The 23,080-nt window shown below is 39.3% G+C and overlaps 3 protein-coding genes and 1 long non-coding RNA gene across 4 annotated transcripts; all 4 read right to left on the bottom strand.

Moving 5' to 3' along the window:
* Positions 1-1,931: 1,931 nt before the first annotated feature.
* Positions 1,932-3,836, bottom strand: LOC131012126 (uncharacterized). The gene is made up of 3 exons (XM_057940036.1): positions 3,448-3,836; positions 2,798-3,144; positions 1,932-2,716 (listed from the first exon to the last, which is right to left on the bottom strand). Exons 1-3 carry the CDS (start codon positions 3,686-3,688, stop codon positions 2,147-2,149), a joined length of 1,158 nt encoding a protein of 385 aa, XP_057796019.1. The 5' UTR covers positions 3,689-3,836; the 3' UTR covers positions 1,932-2,146.
* Positions 3,837-4,203: 367 nt separating this feature from the next.
* Positions 4,204-6,185, bottom strand: LOC131012125 (cytochrome P450 CYP72A219-like). Its single transcript, XM_057940035.1, has 5 exons — positions 5,862-6,185; positions 5,573-5,790; positions 5,257-5,495; positions 4,824-5,181; positions 4,204-4,750 (listed from the first exon to the last, which is right to left on the bottom strand). Exons 1-5 carry the CDS (start codon positions 6,136-6,138, stop codon positions 4,319-4,321), a joined length of 1,524 nt encoding a protein of 507 aa, XP_057796018.1. The 5' UTR covers positions 6,139-6,185; the 3' UTR covers positions 4,204-4,318.
* A 3,702-nt stretch (positions 6,186-9,887) lies between these two features.
* LOC131012124 (cytochrome P450 CYP72A219-like) lies at positions 9,888-11,851 on the bottom strand. Its single transcript, XM_057940033.1, has 5 exons — positions 11,541-11,851; positions 11,256-11,473; positions 10,949-11,187; positions 10,519-10,876; positions 9,888-10,452 (listed from the first exon to the last, which is right to left on the bottom strand). The coding sequence occupies exons 1-5, from the start codon at positions 11,815-11,817 to the stop codon at positions 10,024-10,026; spliced, it is 1,521 nt and encodes a 506-aa protein (XP_057796016.1). The 5' UTR covers positions 11,818-11,851; the 3' UTR covers positions 9,888-10,023.
* Positions 11,852-16,521: 4,670 nt separating this feature from the next.
* LOC131012123 (uncharacterized) lies at positions 16,522-17,311 on the bottom strand. Its single transcript, XR_009097214.1, has 2 exons — positions 17,048-17,311; positions 16,522-16,829 (listed from the first exon to the last, which is right to left on the bottom strand). It is a non-coding gene; the product is annotated as an uncharacterized LOC131012123 (long non-coding RNA).
* Between the last annotated feature and the right edge of the window lie 5,769 nt (positions 17,312-23,080).

Raw genomic sequence — 23,080 nt, 5'->3', positions numbered from 1 at the left:
TAATCAGAATCAGAATCAAGTTGCATATCTACCTGTTTTTATGTTTTTCCTGGGGCTTGTTGTTGGGAAGTTCTTGTGAATCAAGTTGATGTAGTTTGTAATTCTGTTGGATTGCTGGACGCGTGATTTGTTTTCTTTATTTTTTGTGTGTTGGGCCAAACATGTTATTTTGGATTGTGGTTCTAGACTTGTTGATGGATCTGTGGTACATGCTTGATGTTGTATAGTAAATTCTATGAAGCTATGTTCGAGTCTTTTGCTGAATGTTGGAATAACTTTTTTGACTCTTGCTCATTTAAAAAATAAATAAAATTGGCAATCATAAATGGAGGTTAAGCTTATACGCAGGGAATCATAAATTGGATAATAAATACAAGATTGATGGAGGTTATTAGTCATGATTAATGCAGATGCATCCTATTGGCACACATCATTTCACAAGTTGGCATCTGCACAGCATTTGCGTCTGATATGTGGCATATTTCAGAAAGGATTCTCATCAATTACCTGAATTTATTGCAACAAGATGTATCAACTACCAATTCTTAATGAGCCATATCATATTACAGAAGTGCATATCCTCTATAAATTACACGCCTTTGTCACAAGATATCCCCACACATACTCAATTCTCCTTAAGAAGCTCTGCAGCAATGAATCACCATGATATCTTACAGCAGGATCACTTTTTCTACGATAACAACTGGAACAAGGAGATGGATTCTCTACTGTTGGACACGATCCTTGCCGTTGAAAGCCAAACTGGTCTGCTCGGTATGTTGTGTACTTTACTCAAGATTTGTCATGTTCATATGTTGTTACTCAAGTGCCCCTTCTGAGCACCACATGATTTGCTTATTGTTTTCAGCTGGTACCGGATACAAATCACCACATGCTCTGCTAGTTGCTACCTTTGACATCAACAAAAAGTTTAAGAAAACCATTGGACTTAGCGCTGTTCAAGATCGTCTTGCCGTCTTGGCGGGCCGATATAATACTTTCTCCAACCTCATGTCGATGCCTCAGACGCACTGGTGCCGCGAGACGAACATTGTTACAGCTACTGATCAAATATGGGACATGATATTTTTGGTAGCAACTTCATTACTCTTTTTACATTTATCTTGAAATGAGAATTTCTAGTTGCTGTAGTAATTACTCATGTTGACTAATATTTTTTTTTTTGAGAAGGACAATATTTGGGCTCAAGCTTACTATCACCAAGGCGAGCCCGAATACTACAAGATGTGCGCTGTCTTTGGGCTTAAACTTATCAAGCACGAGAAATCTCATGAGGTGGTGCAGATTAGTGACTCGGCTGAAACCAACATCAAGCACGAGAAATCAAATGAGGTGGTGCAGATTAGTGACTCGACTGAAACCAACATCAAGCACGAGAAATCAAATGAGGTGGTGCAGATTAGTGACTCGACTGAAACCAATGACGACTCTTCAGAAGATGAGGTAATGTCTCCTGAACTTAAAGGATCATCAAAATTTGGCCATGTATATGTGAAATTCCCCCCAATCTCCACGCGTCCAACATTCCCATTCCGAAACTCATTCCCTGTGAAGCCGAAGGATGACAACGCTAATCCCGCAACCGGCTTCGGTTTGCCGTTCAAGTAGATGGTGTGTTCTCATTTTTTTGTCTTTTGTCTATTGTCCTTGTGTTAAGCCTACATGTCAAATTGGTGTTATTATATCGAGCATTATACTGCTCCTTATCATTTTGACTATGTACCTAGAATGATATTGGCATATGCACCAACTTGTAAGGACAATCTATGCACCTACGGGTCTTTATTAATGAATGTTGCTAATAACTGCCATCTCTTTAGTTTATAGGTGAAAAAAAAAGATTTTGAATTAATGTCAATAGTTACGGCATAAGTTCACAAACTCAAAAACAAAACATGAGCAAATGGCAAATAATATAGGCTGATATATTGACATTAGTTCCATAAGCATCAAGCATCCAGTAAGTTCTTACAAAATATACAGAATAGAGGTTCATATATCTGCCTCTCATTCCACTACGGTACTGAATATATATATATCAAGGCATATGTTGGTCTATAATCAACAACATGTTGTCAAAGCCTGTACAAAATATATTAACAAAAACAGAGTAAGCTTAATGCAGTCATTTGAAACTCCCATTCAGAATGCGCATAGCATATGCCTGACGAGCCTCGGCGGGCAATCCCATGAAGATTTCCAAGCGCTCAACTTTGTAGGCGAGGAGTTCACACACATCGAATTTTTGTTCGAGGGAAAGACCTTCAAGCTGTCCTAACATCGCGAACACCTCATTCCTAGCTTTCCCAAGATCAAAATCGTAGCCTACACGGTTCGCCAGCTGCTCCAATCGCTCATTAGTTGTGCTCTTGATTTCCATCAGTAATTCATAGCTAGCCCCCAGCTCATCCCGAGTTTTGCGCTTCTTGTTACGTCCATTTACAGCAGCTTCACCTTTCTTAGTTTGGCTAACACTTTCTTCCACAACCTCAGTTTCAGGTATTTCATCAAGGTTGACATCAGATTCTTCTTCATGTGTATTTTCTGCCACGTTTCCAGCTCGATACATGTCATTGACAGCATCCATGAGGTCCTCGGCGTGTTCGCCCGTTGCACGGTCTTTGCCGAACACCTCCTTCCATGCATCAAACATTGGCCATGATTTGTACCTCATGAGCTCCGCATTCCTATCAGCCTACACTCAAAAAATCAATCAATTAGACAAGCAAGTATGTCGTTGCATTTACAGAAACACGCCCTATAATTCAAGACGTACCCTACAAATTTGCGCCCACTGCTCATTAGTAACGTCGATCATGTGATCCCCATTGAAGCCCGCTCCAGTGTAACTCAACATTGTACAGAGGCTATTGTAGTTTCTCTTCCAAGCGGCGATCTTAGAGTTTATATGTGGTACGCCCTTCAGATCCGTTCCAGGAAACGCGGTCTTCATCACATCCTCAAGCTTTGCAAGGTACCCCGCTCGGAAACCGTTGTCGGATTTCCAGCCCTGCACAACCAACTCCTTCAAGCCATTAAGCATCGTTTCCTCTTCTTTGCAAGTCCAGCTTCGTCGGGTTTTTTTGGTCTTGTTGACGCGGGAAGGAATGCAGTCGCTACCTACTGTAATTTACATAAAGAATCCAACCAGATTAGCCACACTTAGCTACCAAAAGAAGTACTTCATACACCACAATGTTCCACACCAACGAGAAATTGTGTATAAAAAACAAACAAAATCAGGCAGAATCAATCATACACCGATATAATAAAACCTCACTCATTCAACAATATATCGATTTAAATTCACACAAAGATCAGCCCCTAGCACCCAAATGGATATAACTCACATATAAAATAAATTACAAACAGCAACAATCATTATACAAGCAACGAGATTGAGAATACAACACCCATGGCGCATACCTTGGTGCGGCGAACTCATCTCGATATGAGTATGTTCGTCTCTGATAATCGCCTCTGCTTGATGACCCACGATGTCTCGAAGAGGAAGCGAAAGGTTTGAAGTCCATGGGTTCTTTGCTTTGCAATATATAAACTCCAATTTCCCCCCACAATTTTTGGTTCCCCCCAAATGGCTGAATCGGCGGGAGATGCAAGGATACGGGATGGAATTTCTAAATGTTAGTAAGGGTAATTCAGACATTACACATGATATACCAATTTGCAGCACTATTTACCAAACACAAGAAACGCGTAAACCGCTTTTAACTTTATGGTTATCAAACGAAATATTATACAACATAGCCCCTCAGTCCAGTTAAATATTTCCTTAAGTTTGGGTAAATTGCATAACATTAACAACTAATCAAACACGGCCTTATTTAACCCCTTTCTATCCCCGCTCCTAATCTTCCTCCCTTAGTCACGGTTTTCCCGGCTTAATTATCCTTAATGATCGTGATATTTAAAACTAGAATTTACAACTATAAATAGTCTTGATTATGAATTCGAGCTCAAAAACTCGAATTCACAACTAAAAAATTGATGGATAATTTCTTATATATGCATTGTGTTGATAATTAAATTTAAAGTTAAAAAAGAACGCAATGGTTTGATTGAGTTCGTGAAGCTAGCTCTAATTCGGTAGAAAGAAATTTAATTTTTTTGGGGATCGAGTTTGTTTGTTTTGAAGGTACCATGTATATAAATAATGAGTAATTAATTTTGAAGAGTTCAAATTAATTTAGAACTATGAATGGAGTGAGGACATGATAAGCAAAAAAATGAAATTTGTTAAAAGATAAGATGGATAGTAGCATGTGGGAAAATACATCTAGTGAAGAGGGCGTAAGATAAGTGGAGCGCCATACTGAGGTCGCAATTTATAAAGGGAGAAAGGAGCGTGCTTATAAGAGGGCGAGAGCTGAAAGGAGAAATGCTGCAGAAGCGTCGCGATAGCTAATTTAGCTTCAATCATGGCGAAGTTGTGGCCGATGCATATCCGAGGCCCCGAACTGAAGGGTGTGAAGACTGCAGGCTGGTTGTTGGTGGCCTTAGCGACTCCTTGTGCGAACCTCTCAGGGTTGAACTTGTTGACGTCGTCTCCCCAAATCTTGGGATCAGTTTGGATAAGCCCTATGAGCAGTGACAAATGCACCCCTGCTGGAATTGTCAGACTTCCGATCTTCACTTCCTCTTTAGAGCTTCGATAAATCACAGCATTCGTGGGGTACAACCTTAGCACTTCTTGGAGGATCATCGTCACCTGAAGCAAATGTTAATCAAATTGATGAGTGAATTGAAGATCTATATACTATAATCATCGATCTTATAATTACAATTTTGAGGTGATGTAGGCCTTGAATAGCTGGCTCCGAGTTGCCGAAAACTCGATTGACTTCTTCTCTTGCTTGAGTCTGCCATTCAGGGTAGCTGCAGAGCATGACGACCGTCCACACGAGGAGGCTGGCGACAGTCTTTGAACCGGACAAGTAGAAGAGCTCGCACTCCTCGATCACTTCTTCAATGCTCATTCCTCCCTCTTGTTGAATGAATCTCGAATTCGCCTCCAGTAGGATGCCTAACAAGTCGTCTTTGGGAGTCGCCTTTTCCCTCTGGTCGATCACGCCTCTTAGTATGCTTTTCATCTCGCTTCTAATGGCTTTCACCTTCCGATTGGATTTGGTCGGAAGATATCTGTAGGTAATTAGATTCAAGTTGAAGTCATAATTATGAATCAAACATATATATAAGTTGAGATGGGGTAGTTACTTAAATCCGGGCAGATAGAAAAACTGCAGTAGTGGCATGATGAGGTCTACTCTCTGACGTATGAGCTCAAAGACCCTTGTTCCTTGTTCATAGCTGCTGCCGAATGCTACGCGAGAAATCACATCTCCGGTTAGATCTTCAATGACTGGCCAGATATCGACTTCGCTACTAGTAGCAACTGCGGCCTTCAACTTTTGAATCATCATGGAACAGCTTAAACCCATCACTGGCGCCATATTCTGCCCAAACAAACAACAATTAATTAAGTGCATGGATGATCTCGATTAAGCTAAGAGTATATGCTTGCTTTGCTTACTTTCAACTTGTCGAGATGGAAAGCATGGTCCAAAATCTTCCTGCGTTTAACCCATTCTTGGCCCTCGACGCAGAGAATTCCGGCTGCGCCGAGGGTCCTGTTTAGTTCTGGAAAGGGCCTCGCGAAAACATCATATCTCCGCACTATCTCCTTTATGAGCTCCGGATCAGTCACCGCCAGCCGCGCCCATGGACCCAACCAGTAGAAACAGTTGGCACCTAATAATCAAAATATATATATACCAATTATTCAAGCTACCATGAATTCATAACAGCATATATATTGGTACCGTATTTGGAGATGATCCGATGCTCGTATGGAACAACGTGAGGCATATGTGCGTCGGAGATTTCGAAGGATTTAGGCTCTTCTTCGTTCATGCATTTCATGAAGTCTTTCATGTCTCCGACGATCAATTTGTAAGGATTCCCGCTTAGGCCTTGTTCTCTCAGAAACTTCTCTATCTTTCTTGGGCGAAGCCAGAACATATTTAGCAGCTTCACAGCCCATGTAAGTGATGCTACTACAACCATGCTGCTTAGGATTAACCCAAATGTGACTTCCATTTTTTCAACTCTCTATGTTTCTCACTTGGGCTACTATATGTATATATATATATATACATATTATGGTTTCCAATAATTAATCCAATCATGTTATTAGCTCGCCCAATCTGACCGGTTCAACTAGAGAATCAACTACAAGATTAGCGTGAATGATTTATCATTTAATACAAATTAATTTATGCACTATGGCAGACTGCCAAAACTAATTAATGCACGATCATATAAAATCGAATCTCACTGCATCGCATCTTCGACAATGGCGGGCTAATTAACGATAATTTTTTTTTATGATTCGAGGGCGACAAGATCGTTTTGAAGATAATATAAATCATTAAATTAACCATTCATGTTTCCCATGAAAATTAATTTAATTGCTTATGCCAACCTCAAAGCAACAATCACATGCAGGTTTTATTATTGGTTGGCGCGCTGCTATCTGTTTTCTTGCATTTCCATTTCACTGCTTTGGAGATTCAAAAGTTTTTCATTTCTTTTTTCGAAAGAGCAGTAATATTAATAGTTTCTCATTTTCCTTTTATATTTATTGAAGGAATAGCTTACTGTGACATGCACTTCGTTGTGATGAAGATTCACAAGTTAGAGCTTAAATTCATCAAATTTATTTAAAATTTATTAGATGCATTATGAAAATGTAACAGAATAGAAGGTCACAACTTAATTAATTTCTTTATAGCATTTTAATGTACCACGTCCGCTAATTAAAGGCCTTGATGATTACTGCCTCGAGGATGTTCTTCAATCTTCACCGATTCAAATACTAAAGCTGAAACTCTGCAAAATTTGCATCTCAGCCTATTCACTACTATCCAAAGTTTGAATCGAAGAAGAGAATATCCAAAGTTCAAATCAGTTTACTGATTACCCAAAAATTTTGTTACAACCTTACGCAATTTCCTTGTAAAATCCCTAGCCCAAGTCCTGATTACAGGGAGCCTGTTCTCTGTAATCTTGTTGGTATTTCGAACCCTTTTCAACTGAGGGAAAAGAGGGTTTGAGAAAGAGAGTTCTAGACTGTTATCTGAACTCAAGAGTTCTTAGCCCCGCAAACAAGGCGAGTGTTGTCATTGCAACTACGAATTGAGAAAGAGACGAGAAGTCCAATCCAGAGTATTGGCACTGAAACGTTAGTGCGTGAATACCCAAAATTGGGTGTATTTGTGCAAAATTGCGTGTATTTGTGGCGTGCCATCAAATTACATGGAAGACCAAAATCGCAAAGGGCTATTGATTAAGCAAAACTCGCATAAATTAAAATCGTGTAAAGGAGGAATTGTGGGTCGGATCGTGGGTCTTGGGTAACCCGGGTGTATGGTACACCTGAGTGTACTTAATACCACCTCTTAATAAAAATAGTTGAATGTATATTGTAAGTAGAGAAAGACTTCCAGTTAAAAAATATTATTATTAGTGATAACAAATGATATGAGTCAAAAACTTAAAATATCCATTCTCATATAACAAATATAAAAAATATCCAATCAATAAAAAAAATTTAAAACTAACCAAATTTTAAGTAATAAAATAATTTTGCCCCTTCACAAATTCACCTTTTGTCTCTCTATATATTTTTTTTCCAGAAAATCTCGATCAGCAATGGCGTTTTTTGATTTCTCCTCGTTGCTGATGTCTACATTGCTGCTAGCCTTCACCGTGGTGCATTAGCCTTCTAGCGCATTGTCGCCGTCACCAATTGTTAAATCACTAGCACCTTCTCCGCTGGCGCAACCGCCGAGTCACGCAAGCCCCAGCCTGGCCCTACAACGTTCACTACTCCTCCTATGCTCATCCTCGCTGCTGATCGCGGTGGTGGTCTCCATCACCGCCGCTAGCTTCAGATCCAAATCGCTGGAGATCGTGGGGTGGGTAGCACCGATGGCTGAGGACATATGTTTTGTAGATATAGATGCGAAATCGAATAAGTTGTTGCAATTAAAAAAAAGGAAAATTTCCGGTAAATACACAAACTTTGCTCAAAATTCATATTTGACGCGAAATTAGGATTTTATAAATAATTACTCCAACTTTATAAGTTGCTCAATTTTGACCCCAATTTCATTTTTTCCAAATCTTAAAATGACGTGGCTCCTATGTGGCTCGCTGGCACACACTTTTTAGTTCACCAGACAAATAACAAAACGAGGTCGTTATCCTTTACATGAGACAGTGTCGTTTCACAATCAATTTAATAATTCACATGAACCCTAATTTTACATTCCAGCTCTTGAACTGTGTTGAGCTCTCATTCCTTCTTCAAGAACCGGAAATTTAGCTATTCAATTCAACTGTGCAACTGTGGAAATCTAAATTATTTGTCATGTCCTCTTCCTCTGCGTCATTTTCATTTGGATCCAAAGACGTCAGAATTACATGATGATGCAGCAAACCTATGAAGATGGAGAGCTCAAGAACTCCGAAAAATCTCGGTCGAATATTCTATTATTGTCAGCATCGAGAGGTTAGAAGCATTATGAGCTTAATTCTCGATGTTTCCCCTTGAATTCTCGATCCCTCCTTAATTATTTTTATTATTCCTCCTTATCAGAGAAAGTTGGAAGAGAATAGTAGAGGAGACGAAACGTTGCATGAAAGAAACGAATAAACAATAGTAAAAAAATGCTGAATTACTCTAATTTCAATATAATTAATAAAATGATGTTGTTTTGTCTTGTTCAAAACGTTGCCGTTTTGTTTAACTCTAATAGCACGCTGTCGTTTTATTTTCACGCTAGATATTTTCCTTGACACGTAGGCGCCACGCCATTTTTTCTAATCACCGAAAATTAAATCGACGTCAAAATTGAACAACTTATAAAGTTGGTTTATTTATTTGAAAAATCCTAACTTTGCGTCGAATATAAATTTTTAGCAAAGTTAGTGTATTTACATGCAATTTTTATTAAAAAATGATGAAGTTAGTAAATAGAGATGGATAAGTGGATTGGAATTCTTACTTGATTTATGTCGAATTTACCGTTGAAGTTTGAGGTGTTCGATGTAAAATGGAATTATTTTGATCAATAGTTGTGATGGATCAATAGTTGTGATGGAGGGCGGTGATTGTGAGGCAGTAGAGAAATGTGATGTTTCAGAACCGGGCGCGGGGATTGAAGGAAAGTTAATGTTTTTGAATTCACAACCAGCTCGATGACTTTACAACTGAATCGTTAGTATTGGTTGTGAATTTAAGTTTTAAAGATCAAATTCACAACTAGTTGTCTTGGTTGTAAATTCGAGTTTTAAAACTCGAATTTCACAACTCTAATATAGATTGGTTGTGAATTCGAATTTTAAAGCTTTGAATTAACAATTAGTTGTCTTGGTTTTGAATCCGAGATTTAAAACTAGAATTCACAACTCGAATATAAATTGGTTATAAATTCGAGTTTTAAAGCTACAATTCACAACTAGGAAAGGTCTTTTTTGTGAATTCAAGTTTTAAAACTAGAATTCACAACTATAAATAGTCTTGATTATGAATTCGAGCTCAAAAACTCGAATTCACAACTAAAAAATTAATGGATAATTTAATGGTAGCTAAATTTTAAGTTTGTTTTATCTTAGTGGATAGTTTTTATTTTTACTATTGCAATTTGGACATTTATGAAGTCCACTCTTATTATATTGTGAGTGGACAAGGGGTGCACCATGTGATAGAAAATGTCCAAAAATAGAACTATGAATGGAGTGAGGACATAATAAGCAAAATGAAATTTTGTAAAAGAAGAGTCTTTCATAATATATAGTTATTGATTGAATTGATATTATTGATGATGGATATATACAAGCATGCATGTGGGAAAATACATAAAAAGCTCATAAATATATACTATAAGTAGAGAGATGGGTTTGAGACATGGGTAGTGTCTAGTGAAGAGGGCGTAAGATAAGTGGAGCGCCATACTGAGGTCGCAATTTATAAAGGGAGAAAGGAGCGTGCTTATAAGAGGGCGAGAGCTGAAAGGAGAAATGCTGCAGAAGCGTCGCGATAGCTAATTTAGCTTCAATCATGGCGAAGTTGTGGCCGATGCACATGCGAGGCCCCGAACTGAAGGGTGTGAAGACTGGTTGGTTGTCGGTGGCCTTGGCGACCCCTTGTGCGAACCTCTCAGGGTTGAACTTGTTGGCGTCGTCTCCCCAAATCTTGGGATCAGTTTGGAAAAGCCCTATGAGCAGTGACAAATGCATCCCTGCTGGAATTGTCAGACTTCCGATCTTCACTTCCTCTTTAGAGCTTCGATAAATCACAGGACTCGTGGGGTACAACCTTAGCACTTCTTGGAGGATCATGGTCACCTGAATGAATGAATTAAAGATGAGAGACAGAGATATAGATGTTGAATTGATTATCATCATTCTTACAATTTTGAGGTGATGTAGGCCTTGAAGAGCTGGCTCCGAGTTGCCGAAAACTCGATTCACTTCTTCTCTTGCTTGAGTTTGCCATTCAGGGTAGCTGCAGAGCATGACGACCGTCCACACGAGGAGGCTCGCCACAGTCTTTGAACCGGACAAGTAGAAGAGCTCGCACTCCTCGATCACATCTTCAATGCTCATTCCTCCCTCTTGTTGAATGAATCTCGAATTCGCCTCCAGTAGGATGCCTAACAAGTCGTCTTTGGGAGTCGCCTTCTCCCTCTGCTCGATCACGCCTCTTAGTATGCTTTGCATCTCGGTGCTAAGGGCTTTCACCTTCCGATTGGATTTGGTCGGAAGATATCTGTAATTAGATTGAAGTTGAAGGCATGCATAATTATGACATGTAATTAATAAGTTGAGATGGGGTAGTTACCTAAATCCGGGCAGATAGAAAAACTGCAGTAGTGGCATGGTGAGGTCTACTCTCTGACGTATGAGCTCAAAGACCCTTGTTCCTTGTTCATAGCTGCTGCCGAATGCAACGCGCGAAATCACATCTCCGGTTAGATCTTCAATGAATGGCCAGATATCGAGTTCGCTACTACTAGCAACTGCGGCCTTCAACTTTTGAATCATGATGGAACAGCTTAAACCCATTACTGGCGCCATATTCTGCCCAAACAAACAACAATTAATTAATTAATTAAGTGCATGGATGCTCTCGATTAGTATATGCTTACTTTCAACTTGTCGAGATGGAAAGCATGGTCCAAAATCTTCCTGCGTTTAACCCATTCTTGGCCCTCGACGCAGAGAATTCCGGCTACGCCAAGGATCCTGTTTAGTTCTGGAAAGGGCCTCGCGAAAACATCATATCTCCGCACTATCTCCTTTATGAGCTCCGGATCAGTCACCGCCAGCCGCGCCCATGGACCCAACCAGTAGAAACAGTTGGCACCTAATAATCAAAATATATACCAATTATTCAAGCTACCATGAATTCATAACAGCATATATATTGGTACCGTATTTGGAGATGATCCGATGCTCGTATGGAACAACGTGAGGCATATGTGCGTCGGAGATTTCGAAGGATTTAGGCTCTTCTTCGTTCATGCATTTCATGAAGTCTTTCATGTCTCCGACGATCAATTTGTAAGGATTCCCGCTGAGGCCTTGTTCTCTCAGAAACTTCTCTATCTTTCTTGGGCGAAGCCAGAACATATTTAGCAGCTTCACAGCCCATGTAAGTGATGCTACTACAACCATGCTGCTTAGGATTAACCCAAATGTGACTTCCATTTTTTCAACTCTCTATGTTTCTCACTTGGGCTACTATATGTGTATATATATATATATATACATATTATGGTTTCCAATAATTAATCCAATCATGTTATTAGCTCGCCCAGTCTGACCTGCTCAACTACCACAAGATTAGCGCGAATCATTTATCATTTAATACAAATTAATTTATGCACTATGGCAGACTGCCAAAACTAATTAATATTGCACCATCATATAGAATTCTCATCGCATCGCATCTTCAAAAATGGCGAGCCAACAATCATTTTTTTTATGATTCGAGGGCGGCATATAAATAATTAAATTAACCATGCATGTTTCGCATGAAAATTAATTTATTTACTTAAGCCAACGTCGAAGCAACAATCACATGCAGGTTTTATTATTGGTTGGCGCGCTGCTATCTGTCTTCTTGCATTTCCATTTCACTGCTTTGGAGATTCAAAAGTTTTTCATTTCTTTTTTCGAAAGAGCAGTAATATTAATAGTTTCTCATTTTCCTTTTATATTTATTGAAGGAATAGCTTACTGACATGCACTTCGTTGTCATGAAGATTCACAAGTTAGAGCTTAAATTCATCAAATTTATTTAAAATTTATTAGATGCATTATGAAAATGTCAACAGAATAGAAGGTCACAACTTAATTCATTTCTTTATACGTCCGCTAATTAAAGGCCTTGATTACTGGAATGAGATTCAGTGTACCATACTTTATGTCTCACTTTGTGTCCTACTTTCAATTTTATTTAATTTTTTATTTTTATTTTTCTTCAATTTCAATTTTGTATGCTGTAGTTTAATTTTGTGATTATCAACTAAAGTTTATTCCATCAATCTAGAGTATATAATTATTTTTTATCATTTAATTTCACTTTAATTTATTGCTTAATAATAAGTTGATAAATTCAAAGTCATGATATTTACTTTAAAAACAATTAATTTGTTTAAATAAAAATTAAATATAATTCATAGTACAATAATAAATTTTATTTTTATAAATTTTTTTAAAAAAATAATATATATACGCATGGAATACAGTGGTACACATAAGATTATGGGACACTAGATCTCATCCTTGATTACTATCTCAACTTTGGAAATTTAATTATTATATGACATCAATACATTGAGATAATGGACCTGCGGCACCAACCACCCGCCTCTGGTTGCCGCGCATCTGAACGTCTGCCGCCTCCAACACCGGCGAAGGTACGTTGCTGCTGCCTGACGTTGCTGCAAGACGTTGCTGCTGCTGCCGGAGATCGCTACTGCTGCTGCCTGAGATCGTTGCTGCTGCTGCCTGACGTTGCTCCAAGACGTTGCTGCTGCTGCTGCTGCTGCCTGACCACCGTTGCTGCTGCTCCGAAGTGGGGGAGGCACGGCACGCCGCGACTCCAGGCGTCCAGTTGCCGATCCAGACTCGGCCGCGACTCCAGGACGGTCTCTCATCTGCTCGGATTCTCGATCCGGTGGGCGGCGCTGATAGCACGACGGGCCTGCCCATCCAGAGGGCTCTTCTCACCGCGAGGGCTCTTCTCCGATCCAGACTCCAGACTCTCCACCGGCGACGGCTCTTCACCGATCCAGACTCCAGACTCTCCCACCGCGAGGGCTCTTCTCCGGCCGGCCGCGACTCCAGACTCTCCACCGGCGCCTCCTGCCGGTGATGGATTCGAGTTCGCCGGAATTCCATCGTGACAAGGGGGCCTCAATCTTCCCCTGGTCTCTTCTAATTTTGACAGGTCTCGATCTAAGTCCCCTGCCAATGTTCCATCTCAGCCTCTCGTAAAGCCGGGTTATTCTTCCGGCGTAGTGGCTGTTGGGCAGCGCTCGTCGGGTTTTTCACCGGCGCAGAGTTTGATCGGTGAGCCTCACCAGGCCATCCCTGGTTTAATACAGCCGCTGCCGACTTCAGTAGCGCAGGTGTCGGGTTCTGCTCCGGCTGTTTCTTTCGCTGCCAAAGTAGCTGATAAAGTCCAACCCAAATCCCTTAAGAAGCCGGATGTTGCAGCGTATGGCCTCCGAGGCCTTCAAATACAGCGAGAAGGAGAGGTTGTCACCCTCTCAGTGCCCAAATCGGAATATCAAACAAAGTTGGAAGAGTTTCAATTTGCACTAATCGGTAGACTTATCCAACGTAAAGGGGACAAGCCACGCACGTTCGCCGACCTCTCTCATGAACTTCGAACCATATGGCAGTGCGCCGACTGTCAACTGGTGCCCATGGCTAAGGGATTCTTCGTTGTTAAATTTTTGACGATGGAAGCGAAAAAGAAAGCTAAGGGGAGTTCTTTTCTCCAACTGTCAATCGGCCACGTACGCTTCCGTGAATGGACTAGGTATTTCAATCCGTATAAGGAAGTGTCGTCTCTGGCTCAGGTATGGGTTCGGATATATTATCTCCCTGTGGAGTTATGGACTCCGGTGATTATTGCTGGTATAGGTCGTGTGCTTGGTCATCCTATGCGAATTGATAATGCCTCCGAAACTGGTCATGTGGGACACTTTGCGCGGGTTTTGGTGGAACTTGACATGGCTTTGCCTATTCTCAACTCGATGTACATTGATGACGGCGATAGATCGTTCTACATTGAGTTTGGTTTTGAATCTATGCCCATTTTTTGCTCGCGTTGTAAACTTACAGGTCATTCAACGGATAAATGCCGGAGAGCTGATAGGGCCACGAGCAAGCAAAAGATCAATGAGCCTCCTGCTGTGGTTTTGAAGAATCTTGATAAGGGAGAGGGTCCAACTCCTGCATGGCAGCCCAAAGTTGATATTCTTAAACCTCTATCAGGTCATGATCTTCTAGACGCGGCACCTTTTAAGAAAAATGATCTCCCTCTGGCGGGGGATGCTAACCGATATCAAGCGCTAGATGAGGATGAGGAAGAGGAAGTGGAGGAGACTATCATTGCGGACTCCAATTATGAAGCAGAGCCTTTACATGAGGAAGAAAATGATGGGTCGCCTCACACGGAGGCTAGTGATAAGGAGGGTTCGAATGTAGAGGGAACTTTGGAGTTGGATTCTGGAACGAATAGTGGAGCTGTGGTAGAGCAACAACCGATAGTTGGGGCAGAAGATTCAGCGAGCCAGCGGGTTAATTCGCCTATTAAGGAAGTTGATTTTGATAATAAATCCATTTCTTCTCCGGATGACATGGCGAGTCGTATTATTAGGTTAGAGGAGCAAGTTAATCAGGGGATGCAGCTGCTCTCGGAGCAGAAGCGCGGACGTGGTCGTCCAAAGGGCTCGGTAAAGGGACGAGAGCCTATACATGCAATTCCGGAAGGTTGTATTAAAAGTCGTCTCAGGAATGCGGAAGAAATGGGTAACAAACCGATGGAGTTTGTGGTTGACGTCACCAATAGGCCTAGTATGATTGCAATGAATAATGTCGTCCATAGGCGTTGGTCGGATGATTTGGATAATGATCCTGACTTTCCTTTTTGAGTTGTTCTTCTTCGCTTTTTAAGTTTTGTGCCCTTAGTCTGCATCTTGTGCTTTCAAGGGATGTTTTTTCTTTTTCACTTTATAATAAACCTCAATTTAATAATACATTGAGATAATTGTAATTTATGGCTCAAACATGGTTTGCAAAATAGGCCAAACTTTAAAATAAGACCAGTTTTTGATCGTAGATCCCTAATGTTATTTAATGGTTGCGATTAAATTTTAATGGTAATATGTTGTTCATTATATAAAGTACAAAAATGTTGGAATATAAGTATATATAATGGAGAATTTATTTAATTGGTAGGAGGAAATTTGGAGAAATTGGTTGTGGACGTGTGTGCTTAGGAATTTGAGTGGGAGGATTGTAGTTTACTAACACAATATTTCTTCAATTCACTTCCTTACTTTCTTCACTTACATGGTTACATATGAGACAATACGGTAGATTGCATATTTCTTGGTTATCAATCACTTTTATTAGGCACTTTGACATTTAATTTTAGAATATTTTATTTATCAAAAGTAATATATTTGTTCATTTGTTATATACGTTTAAATTATTTTTATTCTCTAAAATTTGTAGCATTGAATTCATTTGAAGCTAATAAATCAAATAATGTGAATTTCTAAATTATTACCTTATTAACAACGTTAAGAAATGTCGTTAAAAACTACTATATGAAATATATAACTACATCTTTCAATGTCAGCAATTAATATAAAGTGACATTTTACATTGTCATAATAAATCACATCAGGTGTTGTAATAAAGTACATTTCTAGACAATAAAAAATGTAGTATTAGTCAGTTTTCGTGACATTAGTAACTGTTGTGTTATATTTTTAAAACCTGATAAATAATTAACATATTATGACATTATCAAGTGTCACCATAGCTAATTAACCCTTTAGCTACACTGTTACACGCGACACTAAAAATCAATGTGGAGATAGGTTAGATGTTGCAATAAACTATCTATTGGGACATTTTCAGGTGTCTTTTAAAGCTATTTTTTTTGTAGTGGTAGTAGTAGCTAGATAATTCCTACATTATCTAGAATTTTCTCAACTATTACATTCTCTAAAACTCTCTATATGTCGCAGCGCGACGTCTAGCCAGTGATAGCGTAGACCGAGTATCGATACGACTAAATAAAATAATGAAGTAAAGAAGGAAGAACTAGATCAAACAACAAGCGGAAGCTCACAACAAAACATGCAAAGATGAACAACAATAATATCATCTCAAAGACTCAAATATTATCGGCTTCATAAGTTCAAAAGTACAGGGATTCTCGACAAAGTTTACAAAGCGGACATAGTTAAAAATTTACAAAGGTTTATAATTTACAGAGTCTCGCAGCAAAACGTGATCAAACTATATGTATGAAGACATATAGCCGAGAGTGTATTTCCTGATTAAGTTCAAAATATAAACATCCAACCATAAAAGGCTACCGTATGAAGTAGAAATACGGTAAAAGAAACAACGTCGTCCAAAATAAGTCCCCGCCAGCACCAGACCGATCTTCCTCCTCCTCGTTTATCCTGCACATTTAGAAATACATGCAGGGCTGAGTACAAAGTACTCAGTGGACATAAGCCGAAAAACAAAAGAAAGCGTGCTCTTAGAGCTATAAATTGAACTTGCCACATTAAGCAACACACAGGGGTTTTAGTTAGAGAAGAACCTGTGTATGCAATTTCGCAAATCATAACATCACAATAAAGTAACTGCGCAGTTTAGACATTTATCATGCATGTACCATATACTATTCATCATCAAAGGTACTAAGAAGTAGGCCTCCCTCTCAAGTACCGTGACCGGCCGACCCGATCGACGGCTCACAGTCACCTCTGTGCACAAAATCTCGCTTGTGGCAGAACCGAATTCGTCTCAACAGTAGAGGGTAACACACAAGTCATTATCAACAAAACTCGGCAAGTCAATTAGTTTCAAGCATAACATTAACTCAAATCATAATCATAAATATCATATCATTTAAGAAAGTTCGTATAATATGTATACTCAAAATAATGTCCACCTGGCAAACTTAGCTTACTCTCATAGTACTTGGACGATCTTACTTCTGTTCTCTGCTCGTAGCTTCAGATGTCACAACGTCGGAGTGTTTCATGAGATAAGATAAATAAAACTAGTCAAGAACTCCCTTACTATGTATATCATTCTTATCTCAATGCTATCTCATCACTTATCTTTTATATATTCCAACTATCTCAATCTCTTAAGTATATACATATGTCCTAAGAAATCACAAATCCTACTCTCGACTTGTCACTCAAGTAGGGCTAGACTAATAACAATCAAGCACATAGACATGCATAGGCACAACAAACAAACATGCTCAAACTCCGTACTTCTTTGATGAAAACTCTTCAAAACTCAAATTAAACTCTTATAACGCTCAAGAACATCAATACATAAACATTTGACTCGTTAGGCTCAGCTGGGTTGTCAGAGCAGAATCAACTCGGACGCCAGAGCATAATAGCTCGGCAGAGCAGAGAAGAATAACTCGTCAGAGCAGAGCAGAATAGCTCGACAGAGCAGAGCAGAGCTGAATGACTCGGCAGAGCAGAGCTGAATGACTCGACATAGCAGAGCAAAATGACTCGGTCAGAGCAGAACAAAATGACTCGGTCAGAGCAGAGCAAAATGACTCGGTCAGAGCAGAGTAGAATAGCTTGCCAGAGCATAACAGAAACAGCTCGACAGAGCAGAAAAGAAACAGCTCGGCAGAGCAGAAAAGAAACATCAAACCAACCTTAGATCTATCAATACAAGCCACTTAAACACATACATAAATCATCAATTAACAATTTAAAGCATAGAGACACATATACCTAATTTTCATCAAATTAACTCATTCCAAAATTCCATCCATCACTTCCAATCATCAATCCAATCCATCAATTATCGTGTTAATCATCTCATAAGCTTATACTCATCATCAATTCATCATTTCATCCATAGACTCAAGAATTCCCAATTTTTAGGCAAACTAACCTAAGTGAAAATTCACATCTCATGACAAAACTTTTCAACACACATATCAATCATCTTAAAACACCTTAGTAAGCATAAATCTCATCCCAATTTAAGAAAAGAAAGAGAAAGATTTTTGAAGGGGAAAAACTCCCTATTTTCGAAAATTAGGGGGAAAAAAAGGTAGGGGTGTTTTCATGCTTCAATCATGCATATACACACATATCTAACTCAAATATAATTAGATCTAAAAAAAATATTCAACACTTACTCAAGAACTTTAAGAAAAGTAGAATTTCTTCTCTCTAAACTTCAAGCTCAAACCTTCTAAAGTCTCTTTGAAATCAAGTGTAGAAAGTGTTTAGCGCTTGATTTAGTGAATGATTATGCCATAGATGTGATTTTGGGAAGCTTGGAAGGTCTCTCTAATGGAGGTTCATGAAGGAAGGAGAGATGAGGGAGAGAGAAAGAGAGATGGGCGAGAGGTGAGAGAAAAATTTGCTTTGTTTTGATACACTTTGATCCTCAAGATTAAATAAAATCTTCTTCATTGATTGCTTGTCTCCCAAAATCTCTACACCTAATCCACTTGCCCACTTGGCTAATTAGGCACATGCCTTATGAAATAAAATATTAAGTGTGAGAGTGGTAGTGTGTAGTAATTTTTAATCATGTAATGTTACTCATTAAATAAAGACATACTATAGCATAATTACACATGTGACCATAAAAAAAAATTGCACTAAACATTAGTGCACTCACTCAATAAATTTTACGTCATCTCTTGGAAAAATATATAATAAATAATAAAAATAACTTGAAACATATTGTTAGAAAATTTCTTTATAAATCGGCACTTTTCGATTTCTCGATGAAAACAAATCTGGTTCGTTTCGAAAACTCAAATTAAAACTCACGTGCTAACATCCTCAAGAAAAAAAAAATCATAATCACTCAATCATAAATGCACACGTAACAAATAGCCACATAATCGGTCAAACAAATAGACTCACATAACGTCATGTCAAAAACAATCGACATTCATAGACAATCGTATCATCTCTCAAATCGACTCTTCTCTTCGGAGTTCTCACTCTTTTTCCTCAACTCTATTTCTAACTCGTTGTTCCTATTAACATAATAGGAAAGTCAGTCTCACCGATAGTTCTATATCCGCTATCGGAAATAAAATATATCTCTTCTCAATTTCAATTAGCATCTCTAACTCAACTTGTTTTCTCAAAGCTATTCAATTTCTAACTCTGTCATTGGTTCTAACAACTCATATTTCTATCTATAAAGAAACTCTGTCTCATCTAAAATAATCAAAAATCTAATATATCTCACTATCGAAATACTCTCAGTAGTGTCTCGACACTATTGCTAATAAGAAAAAGTACGGGGTGTTACACTATACACTCTAGATTTCTCTAAATCTAGCTATATCTTCTTAATTCTAACTTATTCTGAATCATTATAGAATGCTCTTCTTTTTCTATCTCATTCTCAACTATTCTAGAATACTCTTTAGAAAATATCTATACAAATCAAGTTTATATTCCAACACTCCCCCTTAAACTTGATTTGTCATTCTGAGCAAAACTCCGAACTTGGTGAAATCCTTTCCCGACGAGCCTTTCTTTATATTTTTCAACTTCACCTTTTGAAATTCTTCTTAACCTTATGTACCCACTTGACTCCAATGGCCTTGTGCCTTTTCGGTAGTGTCACGAGCTCCCACGTATCATTCTTCTTTATTGATTTGATCTCTTCGTCTCTTACGACTCGCCAATTTTCATTATTTGCTGGTTTTTCAAAACTAACAAGTTCATAATAAGCAGATAGGCAGAATAAAGTAAGATCTTCTAACCTTTCTGTATTCTCATATAACTCGTCCAAACTCCTTACGCGTGGTGTGGCTCTTTCATTTAAGAAATATGGTGGCGAGTCTTCAGTAACTAGTATAGGTGAAGCTGGTGGAGTCACTAGCTCTTGCTGGACTTCTTCGACTTGCTCGACAGGCCTTTCATCTTCGAATTGTGGGATGAAGGTAAAGTCCCCACTGGGACTGAAATCCTAGACTCCTTCTTCGCCGAACTCCACGTCTCGACTTATCACTATTTTCTTGGTATTTGGATTATATAACTTATAGCCTTTAGAGTTAGAGTCGTACCCGATAAAGATGAATGCTTCACTTTTATCGTCGAGTTTCTTCCTTCTCTCATCTGGTACATGCACGTAGGCTTTGCTCCAAAATACCTTTAGGTGGGAAATTCCTGGCTTTCTCCCTCTCCAGGCTTCTTGTGGAGTCATTCCCCACATGCTCATTATCGGCGATCGGTTGGACAGGTACACCGCGCATGCTACTGCTTCGGCCCAAAATTCTTTAGGCAGATTCTTCGTCTTTAGCATGCTCCTCGCCATCTCCATGATTGTCCTATTTTTTCTTTCCGCCACTCCATTTTGTTGGGGGGATCTCGGAACTGTCAGGGGCCGCCGAATTCCATTTGCTTCGCAAAATTCTAGAAACTCCTTTGATGTGAATTCTCCACCTCGATCGGACCTCATGGCCTTGATTTGTCATCCGCTCTCCTTTTTTTGAGCTCTTCAGCTTGATTCCTTTGGGAATGGCTTTCTGAACTGCTTCCCGAGTAGACAACCTTCGCAAAGTTGATCGGGATGCTTGATGGATGGTAAACCTCTCACCATCTCTTTCTTGGACAATAACTCCAAACCACCAAAATTCAGGTGCCCAAACTGAAGGTGCCATAACCAAGACTTATCTTGGTAACACGCTTTCAAGCATTGTGCCACGTCATTCCGAATATTCAATAAGAACATTCTATTTTTAGACATTGGCACCTTGGCAATAAGATTATTTTTGCCATCTCTTATTGAAAGGTTATAATCTCTCATGTGAATATCATAACCTTTCTCTAAGAGTTGTCCCAAACTCAAGATACCCCCTCCGTCCGCCAAGATTATGACAATTTGCTTGGGCACGGGATTTAATAAAATTGGTGATCATTTTGATGTAGTGGAGAAAGGGTCCCACCACTTTATGAGATTAGTGGTTGAGATTGAATTTGGAGTGGTTTTTTTGTAAATAAAGAGTGTTAGTAAGGATAAAATATTAAAGAGGATGGTGGGACCATTGCCATAAAAGGAAAGTGACATAATCTTGGCGGACGCCCAATATAGTAATTGTGACATAATCTTGGCGGATGGAGGGAGTATTATTTTTCATATTGTGGGCACGTAATAAACGTTGGAAATAAATTCATGATTTCCATTCTTCAAGCGAATTAAAATTTTCCCTTTTCCTTTAACTGGAATTTTAGATTCATCACCAAAGGAGACGTTGCCACTTACCCACTTATCAAGCTCCACAAACATGCTTCTCTTTCCGCACATGTGATTGCTAGCACCAGTGTCGAGGTACCACGTGTCATCTTGTCTTCCAGCTTCTCCTTTATATGCTAGAAGCACACTACCAATTTCTTGACTTGTATTTTCAGCATAATTGCCCATCTCTTCAATCCTTAATTTTTCACTTCTGCACTCGGAAGCATAGTGCCCAAATTTATGGTAATTATAACACTTTATTGAAGATTTATCTTACCTTGACTGGGGGTTGCTCCTCCCCCGACCACTGGTAAACTCATTTCTTTCACCACCCAACCACTGGTAAACTCATTTCTTTCACCACTGTTGACGAAGCCTCCTCGTCCTCTCCACGTACACGTCCACGGCCTCTGCCTCGATCTTGACCTTGACCACATCCTCCTTTGTATTGTCCGTGGCTGTTGCTCGAGCTTTCTTCTTTATCTTTTGAGCTTACTTGCAACTTTAAAAGTTGCTCTGAAATTTCTTGCTTCTTCTTTTGCTTCTCCTCATATACTTGCAACGACCCCAACAAAAGATCGATCGTCATCTCTTCCAAATTTTTAGTTTCTTCAATTGTGATTACTATATGCTCAAATCTTGGAGTTAGTGAGCGCAATATTTTCTCCATTCCTCCAACTTTTCACCATTTCTTTTTATTTGATTAGACACCGCCAAGACTCTTGAAAAATAATCCGAAATCGATTCAGACTCTTTCATATGCAAAGACTCAAACTCTCCTCTTAAAGTTTGAAGTCGTACCTTTTTTACTTGCTCCGCTCCTTCGCACGTGTTCTGGAGCTTCTCCCACGCTTCTTTGGCGGTACTCATATTCGAGATCTTCTCGAAATCGTCGTCCCCCAGCGCTTGATAAATGAGACAGAGAGTCTTCTTGTCTCTCTTTCTCGCGTCTCGCAATCTATCCTTTTGTTGTTGGGATAGTGCGGCCTCGTCCTGCGGCTCTTCGTAGCCGTTCTCCACGATCTCCCAATCGTTGTGGGCTCCCAATAGCACCTTCATCTTGATGCTCCAATTGTTGAAGTTGCTCTTGTTGAGCATGGGGACTTGAAACGGTTGTAGGTTGGCCGTTCCACAGCTAGGATTTTATGGCTCGGATACCACTTTGTTGGAATATAAGTATATATAATGGAGAATTTATTTAATTGGTAGGAGGAAATTTGGAGAAATTGATTGTGGCTCGGATATCACTTTGTTGGAATATAAGTATATATAATGGAGAATTTATTTAATTGGTAGGAGGAAATTTGGAGAAATTGATTGTGGACGTGTGTGTGCTTAGGAATTTGAGTGGGAGGATTGTAGTTTACTAACACAATCTTTCTTCAATTCACTTCCTTACTTTCTTCACTTACATGGTTACATATTTATAGTGGTAAGTGGTAAGTAG

This window comes from Salvia miltiorrhiza, chromosome 2 (genome assembly GCF_028751815.1).
Source record: "Salvia miltiorrhiza cultivar Shanhuang (shh) chromosome 2, IMPLAD_Smil_shh, whole genome shotgun sequence".
NCBI classification, from domain to species: domain Eukaryota; kingdom Viridiplantae; phylum Streptophyta; class Magnoliopsida; order Lamiales; family Lamiaceae; genus Salvia; species Salvia miltiorrhiza.
Note: the sequence above shows the minus strand (reverse complement) of the source record. Positions and strands in the feature narration are given on the sequence as shown.

Bases quoted from the DNA above. Each gene is read 5' to 3' on its own strand.
- LOC131012126 (XM_057940036.1), bottom strand. From the start codon at position 3,688: ATGTCTGAATTACCCTTACTAACATTTAGAAATTCCATCCCGTATCCT. The intron at 3,145-3,447 runs GTATGCGCCATG...TGTAAATTACAG, and splicing joins GATGAGTTCGCCGCACCAAG to TAGGTAGCGACTGCATTCCT. The intron at 2,717-2,797 runs GTACGTCTTGAA...TTTTGAGTGTAG, and splicing joins AGTGGGCGCAAATTTGTAGG to GCTGATAGGAATGCGGAGCT.
- LOC131012125 (XM_057940035.1), bottom strand. From the start codon at position 6,138: ATGGAAGTCACATTTGGGTTAATCCTAAGCAGCATGGTTGTAGTAGCA. The intron at 5,791-5,861 runs GTACCAATATAT...TTTGATTATTAG, and splicing joins TCGGATCATCTCCAAATACG to GTGCCAACTGTTTCTACTGG. The intron at 5,496-5,572 runs GTAAGCAAAGCA...TTGTTTGGGCAG, and splicing joins TCCATCTCGACAAGTTGAAA to AATATGGCGCCAGTGATGGG.
- LOC131012124 (XM_057940033.1), bottom strand. From the start codon at position 11,817: ATGGAAGTCACATTTGGGTTAATCCTAAGCAGCATGGTTGTAGTAGCA. The intron at 11,188-11,255 runs GTAAGCATATAC...TTGTTTGGGCAG, and splicing joins TCCATCTCGACAAGTTGAAA to AATATGGCGCCAGTAATGGG. The intron at 10,877-10,948 runs GTAACTACCCCA...ATCTAATTACAG, and splicing joins TTCTATCTGCCCGGATTTAG to ATATCTTCCGACCAAATCCA.